Genomic DNA, 7840 nt, shown 5'->3' on the forward strand with positions numbered 1-7840 from the left:
GAGCTCCAGTCAGTTTTAGAATGGGTAACTAAAATAGGCTGGTGCTAAATATCTCAAAAAACAAAAAGCATCATTTTTGGGACAAATCATTCCTTCAACGCTAAACCTCATTTAGATCTATTATTGAATAATGTTGCTATTGAGCAAGTTGAGGAGACTAAACTGCTGGGTGTAACCCTAGATAGCAAGCTGTCATGTTCAAAACATATAGACTCAATGGTTGCTAAAATGGGAAGAGGTCTGTCCGTGATAGGCCGTTGCTCTGCCTTCTTGAAATCTCAGTCGACCAGACTAGGTAATTAAATAACGTTCTGTGAACATGTTTCATTATGACTTTTAATAAGTCTTAGTTTGGCTTAACTGTTTAAAATGCATAATAGTGTTGTTATACCTGGTTATAATGCATCATAGTGTTGTTATACCCGGTTATAATGCATCATAAGGCAGAGCTGGTTGTTATACCTGGTTACAATGCATCATAGTGTTATACCTGGTTATAATGCATCATAGTGTTATACCTGGTTATAATGCATCGTAGTGTTGTTATACCTGGTTATAATGCATCATAGTGTTATATCTGGTTATAATACATCGTAGTGTTGTTACACCTGGTTATAATGCATCATAAGGCAGAGCTGGTTGTTATACCTGGTTATAATGCATGGTGACACAGAGCTCGTTGTCAAATTTAAGCGGCTGTGTCCAGATGACCCTCCTGAACCACAGGCTGTAATTACTGTCCACTGGCTCCGCCTCCGTAGCAATGTCCAGGATGTACTCCCTCTTATTGAGGGACGGACATTCTGACCTGCAGGCAGAAAGACCACGTCACTCCAGCCGCTTTTCGGCTCACGTCCTCTATGTGTGTGTTTGTGTGAGGCTCACCTCGGTGTGTGACCAGGAATATAGCGTACTCATCCATGGCCTCCAGTAGGTGCAGTCCAATTTCATTACACAGCTCCTCTATCGCATCCAGAGACACCTACACACACAATTACACAGCTCCTCTATCGCATCCAGAGACACCTACACACACAATTACACAGCTCCTCTATCGCATCCAGAGACACCTACACACACAATTACACAGCTCCTCTATCGCATCCAGAGACACCTACACACACAATTACACAGCTCCTCTATCGCATCCAGAGACACCTACACACACAATTACACAGCTCCTCTATCGCATCCAGAGACACCTAAACACACAATTACACAGCTCCTCTATCGCATCCAGAGACACCTAAACACACAATTACACAGCTCCTCTATCGCATCCAGAGACACCCTAAACACACAATTACACAGCTCCTCTATCGCATCCAGAGACACCTACACACACAATTACACAGCTCCTCTATCGCATCCAGAGACACCTAAACACACAATTACAACGTGAAAATAGGCCTATCCTATGACTGATGTGGGGGTGTGTGTGTGTGTGTACTCACTGAGCAGGTCTTGATTTTGAGGTGTCTCTCGATGCCCCTGGAAGGAGGAACAACTGTTCTCTTGGAGCTCCGCCCAGCCTGCACAACCAATCACAGGGCACAGACAGATAGCCAATCAGAGATCAAGGTAATCAGAGAGCAGAGCTGTGATTGGTTGAGGAGATACTGAGACTGACCAGCATAGCTTTTTAGCCCTGTGCGTGTGTGTGTATGTGTGTATGTGTGTGTGTGTGTGTGTGTATATATGTGTGTGTGTGTGTGTGTGTGTGTGTGTGGTGTGTGTGTGTGTGTGTGTGTGTGTCTGTGTGTGTGTGTGTGTGTGTGTGTGTGTGTGTGTGTGTGTGTGTCTGTGTGTGTGTGTGTGTGTGTGTGTGTGTATATGTGTGTGTGTGTGTGCGTGCGTGCGTGCGTGCGTGCGTGGTGTGTGTGTGTGTGTGTGTGTGTGTATATGTGTGTGTGTGTGCGTGCGTGCGTGCGTGCGTGTGTGTGTGTGTGTGTACCATCATAGCCTTCAGCTCCATGCTGTTGGGGGGTTCTATTCTTGTGTGTGTGTGTGTGTGTGTATATGTGTGTGTGTGCGTGCGTGCGTGCGTGCGTGCGTGCGTGCGTGTGCGTGTGCGTGTGCGTGTGTATATACCATCATAGCCTTCAGCTCCATGCTGTTGGGGGGTTCTATTCTTCCTCCGTACTGGAAGGTCCTCCTCAGGTTCTGCTCACACGCCTTGGCTATACCTGTCAATCAACAACCACAGCCAATCACACGCCTTGGCTATACCTGTCAATCAACAACCACAGCCAATCACACGCCTTGGCTATACCTGTCAATCAACAACCACAGCCAATCACACGCCTTGGCTATACCTGTCAATCAACAACCACAGCCAATCACACGCCTTGGCTATACCTGTCAATCAACAACCACAGCCAATCACACGCCTTGGCTATACCTGTCAATCAACAACCACAGCCAATCACAAGCCTTGGCTATACCTGTCAATCAACAACCACAGCCAATCACACGCCTTGGCTATACCTGATAACAGCCAATCACCATGCAGATCACTTGCAGCTAGCGAGCAGCAACTACCAATCAGCATTCACATTATTGATACATAGACAGACAGACAGGTATAACAGACAGACAGACAGACAGGGATAACAGACAGACAGGGATAACAGACAGACAGACAGGTATAACAGACAGACAGACAGACAGACAGACAGACAGGTATAACAGACAGACAGACAGACAGGTATAACAGACAGACAGACAGACAGACAGACAGACAGGGATAACAGACAGACAGACAGACAGACAGACAGACAGACAGACAGGGATAACAGACAGACAGACAGACAGACAGGGATAACAGACAGACAGACAGACAGGGATAACAGACAGACAGACAGGTATAACAGACAGACAGGTATAACAGACAGACAGACAGACAGACAGGGATAACAGACAGACAGGGATAACAGACAGACAGACAGACAGACAGACAGGTATAACAGACAGACAGACAGACAGACAGACAGCTATAACAGACAGACAGGTATAACAGACAGACAGACAGACAGACAGACAGCTATAACAGGCAGACAGGTATAACAGTAGGTAGGGTTATAGTTATCCAAGATGGCGTAGTAGTGCAGTTGTGTTTTGTCGTGTGTCTGTAAATAGCCTGTAAATAGCCTGTTTTTCTGTATTTTTCGTACATATTTCCCTATCAGACTTTTCATCCTTCTACAAAATATACTTTCCTGCAACCCGCCTCACTCAATGTGGAACGGATTCTATTATTGACTTACCTTTTATCTAGATTAGCCACAGTTAGCGGTATTTCACCCAGAACATAGGATTTTTTTCTGCGGGATTAATTTAATCACTGGACATTAATCACCGGATCGCAACTAGCTAGTCGCAACCCGAATGGATGTTGCTGTCTGGCTAATCACCACTGCCCCCGATGCAAGCACCAGTTAGCCTCGAGCTAGCCTAGAGTCAGGCTCATATCCCGGCTATCTACCTCTAGGTCTACCGGACGGGAGTAGCCAGCTAACTAGCTACTTGCTATCAGCTACCGTTAGCGGTTTTTCACCATTGTCCGTGGCCTGCACCACCTACCAGCCAGCTCTAGTCTGGACTATTATCGGCCAGTCTGCACTGTCTGCACAGCGCGTTATCGACCCAGAACATATCCGTTTTCTGCCGGAATCACTGAATCACTGGACCTTTAACTCCGGATTCATCGCTACCAGCCAGCTACAACAAAACGGACGCTGTGGTCTGGCTAATCATCCTGAGCTAGGCCCATCTCCCGGCTATCTACCTCTCTGTCAACCGGACGGGACCACCTAGTGTTGACACGGAGCCCCGCCGATCCTACACGACTGGTCTGCCGTCGAAATCCTCTGATGTGGTTACGACGTCGACCACCGAAGATTACATCTGCTAGCCCCGGCCCGCTAGCACACGCTAGCTGTGGCCTCTTACTCGCTAGTGCTTTAGCAGCCTCCGAACTATCCTATTGCTGTTCACCGGACCTTATGATAACTCAGCTATACAGCTGATGTCTGCTGGACTGTTCCTTTTTACGGTACAACATCCTGTTTATGTTTAGCCTCAGCCCAAACATGGTTAGCTTATTGTTGTTTCGGTTATTTCTAATTGTACTATTTCACTGTAGATCCCCCAGCCCAGCTCAACCTGCCTTAGATAGCTCCTTTGTCCCACCCCCCATACACGCGGAGACCGACTCAATTGGTGCCTCCAGTGATGCTATCTCTTTCATTGTTACCCAACGCTTAGGTTTACCTCCACTTTACTCATATCCTTCTATATCCTTGTCTGTACATAATGCCCTGAATCTTTTCTACAACACCCGGAAATCTGCCCCCTTTATTCTATGTACCCAACGCACTAGAAGACCAGTTCTTAAAGCCTTTAGCCGTATCCTTATTCTAGTCCTCCTCTGTTCCTCTGGTGATGTGGAGGCTAACCCAGGCCCTGCAGCCCTCAGTATCACTCCTACTCCCCAGGCGCTATCATTTGCTGACTTCTGTAATCGCAAAAGTCTTGGTTTCTTGCACGTAAATATCAGAAGTCTACTTCCTAAGTTTGAGTTATTCACTGCGTGTAGCACACTCTGCCAACCCTGATGTTCTAGCAGTGTCTGAATCCTGGCTCAGGAAGGCCACCAAAAATTCTGAAATTTCCATCCCCAACTATAACATTTTCCGTCTAGATAGAACTGCCAAAGGGGGGTGGAGTTGCAATCTACTGTAGAGATAGCCTGCAGAGCTCTATCATACTATCCAGGTCTGTGCCCAAACAGTTTGAGCTTCTACTTCTAAAAATCCACCTTTCCAGAAATAAGTCTCTCACTGTTGCCGCTTGCTACAGACCCCCTCAGCCCCCAGCTGTGCCCTGGACACCATATGTGAATTGATTGCCCCCCATTTATCCTCAGAGTTCGTACTGCTTGGTGACCTAAATTGGGATATGCTTAATACCCCGGCCATCCTACAATCCAAACTAGATGCCCTCAACCTCACGCAAATTATCAACGAACCTACCAGGTACAACCCTAAATCCGTAAACATGGGTACCCTCATAGATATCATCCTGACTAACTTACCCTCTAAATACACCTCCACTGTCTTCAACCAGGATCTCAGCGATCACTGCCTTATTGCCTGCGTCCGTAACGGGTCCGCGGTCAAACGACCACCCCTCATCACTGTCAAACGCTCCCTAAAACACTTTAGCGAGCAGGCCTTCCCTAATTGACTTGGCCCAGGTATCCTGGATGGATATAGATCTCATTCCGTCAGTAGAGGATGCCTGGTTGTTCCATAAAAGTAATTTCCTCTCAATCTTAAATAAACATGCTCCATTCAAAAATACAGAACTAAGAACCGATATAGCCCCTGGTTCTCCTCAGACTTGACTGCCCTTGACCAGCACAAAAAACATCCTGTGGCGTACTGCATTAGCATCAAATAGCCCCGCGATATGCAACTTTTCAGGGAAGTTAGGAACCAATATACACAAGCAGTCAGGAAAGCAAAGGCTAACTTTTTCAAACAGAAATTTGCATCCTGTAGCACTAACTCCAAAAAAGTTTTGGGACACTGTAAAGTCCATGGAGAATAAGAGCACTTCCTCCCAGTTGCCCACTGCACTGAGGCTAGGAAACACTATCACCACCCGATAAATCTACAATAATCGAGAATTTCAACAAGCATTTTGCTACGGCTGGCCATGCTTTCCATCTGGCTACCACTACCCGGCCACCAACTCTGCACCCTCCGCTGCAACTTGCCCATGCCCCCCGCTTCTCCTTCACACAAATTCAGACAGCTGATGTTCTGAAAGAGCTGCAAAATCTGGACCCCTACAAATCAGCTGGGCTAGACAATCTGGACCCTTTCTTTCTAAAACTAGCCACGAAATTGTCGCAACCCCTATTACTAGTCTGTTCAACCTCTCTTTCATAACGTCTGAGATCCCCAGAGATTGGAAAGCTGCCGCGGTCATCCCCCTCTTCAAAGGGGTGACACTCTAGATCCAAACTGCTACAGACCAATATCCAAGTTAACAAACAGATCACCGACCATTTCGAATACCACCGTACCTTCTCCGCTTATGCAATCCGGTTTCCGAGCTGGTCATGGGTGCACTTCAGCCACGCTCAAGGTCCTAAACGATATTATAACCGCGATTGATAATAGACAGTACTGTGCAGCCGTCTTCATCGACCTGGCCAAGGCTTTCGACTCTGTCAACCACCGCATTCTTATTGGCAGACTAAATAGCCTTGGTTTCTCAAATGACTGCCTCGCCTGGTTCACCAACTACTTCTCAGATAGAGTTCAGTGTGTCAAATCGGAGGGCCTGTTGTCTGGACCTATGGCAGTCTCTATGGGGGTGCCACAGGGTTCAATTCTTGGGCCGACACTTTTCTCCGTGTATATCAATGATGTCGCTCTTGCTGCTGGTGACTCTCAGATCCACCTCTACGCAGACGACACCATTTTGTATACATCTGGCCCTTCATTGGACACTGTGTTAACAAACCTCCAAACGAGCTTCAATGCCATACAATGCCTCCAACTGCTCTTAAACACTAGTAAAACTAAATGCATGCTTTTCAATCGAACGCTGCTGGCACCCGCCCACCCGACTAGAATCACCACTCTCGACGGGTCTGACCTAGAGTATGTGGACAACTACAAATACCTAGGTGTCTGGTTAGACTGTAAACTCTCCTTCCAGACTCACATAAAGAATCTCCAATCCAAAGTTAAATCTAGAATCGGCTTCCTATTTCGCAACAAAGCCTCCTTCACTCATGCTGCCAAACATGCCCTCGTAAAACTGACTATCCTACCGATCCTTGACTTCGGCGATGTCATTTACAAAATAGCCTCCAACACTCTACTCAGCAAATTGGATGTAGTCTATCACAGTGCCATCTGTTTTGTCTCCAAAGCCCCATACACTACCAACCACTGTGACCTGTACGCTCTTGTTGGCTGGTCCTCACTTCATGTTCGTCGTCAAACCCACTGGCTCCAGGCCATCTATAAATCACTGCTAGGCAAATCCCCGCCTTATCTTAGCTCATTGGTCACCATAGCAGCACCCACCCGTAGTATGCGTTCCAGCAGGTATATCTCACTGGTCATCCCCAAAGCCAACACCTCCTTTGGCCGCCATTCCTTCCAGTTCTCTGCTGCCAATGACTGGAACGAATTGCAAAAATCTCTGAAGCTGGAGACTCTTATCTCCCTCAATAACTTTAAGCATCAGTTGTCAGAGCACCTTACCGATCACTGCACCTGTACACAGCCCATCTGTAATTAGCCCACCCAACTACCTCATCCCTATATTGTTATTTATTTTGCTCATTTGCACCCCAGTATCTCTATTTGCACATCATCTCTTGCACATCTAGCATTCCAGTGTTAATACTATTGTAATTATTCTGCACTATAGCCTATTTATTGCCTTACCTCCATAACTTACTACATTTGCACACACTGTATATATATTTTCTGTTGTATTTTTTACTTTATGTTTTTTACCCCATATGTAACTCTGTGTTGTTTTTATCGCACTGCTTTTCTTTATCTTGGCCAGGTCGCAGTTGTAAATGAGAACTTGTTCTCAACTGGCTTACCTGGTTAAATAAAGGTGAAATAAAATAAAAAATAAAAAATAAAATAGTTATAGGTAGGGCACCTTGGTAGTGCACTCCGGGTCTGGAGCAGGTATCCAGTAGGAACTTTAAAAGGAAGGGCTTCAGGACCTCAGAACAGCGATGGAACGCAGTCAGGATGTAGAGGAGCCTCCAGCCTCTCTGACAACTGTCCCTAGA

The 7840-nt window shown here is 46.4% G+C and overlaps 1 protein-coding gene across 1 annotated transcript in view; it reads right to left on the reverse strand.

Moving 5' to 3' along the window:
- Window positions 1-1544: 1544 nt before the first annotated feature.
- LOC123489887 (unconventional myosin-XV-like) overlaps window positions 1545-7840 on the reverse strand; it is a gene marked incomplete at its 5' end in the record, with an annotated part of 11262 nt that continues 4966 nt past the window's right edge. The window contains 3 exons of the mRNA XM_045220235.1: window positions 1545-1598; window positions 2092-2186; window positions 7705-7835. Coding sequence (XP_045076170.1) covers window positions 1545-1598; window positions 2092-2186; window positions 7705-7835 — 280 coding nt within the window. The remainder of the gene's footprint in view (window positions 1599-2091; window positions 2187-7704; window positions 7836-7840) is intronic.

This window comes from Coregonus clupeaformis, unplaced genomic scaffold (assembly GCF_020615455.1).
Source record: "Coregonus clupeaformis isolate EN_2021a unplaced genomic scaffold, ASM2061545v1 scaf3407, whole genome shotgun sequence".
Taxonomy (NCBI): domain Eukaryota; kingdom Metazoa; phylum Chordata; class Actinopteri; order Salmoniformes; family Salmonidae; genus Coregonus; species Coregonus clupeaformis.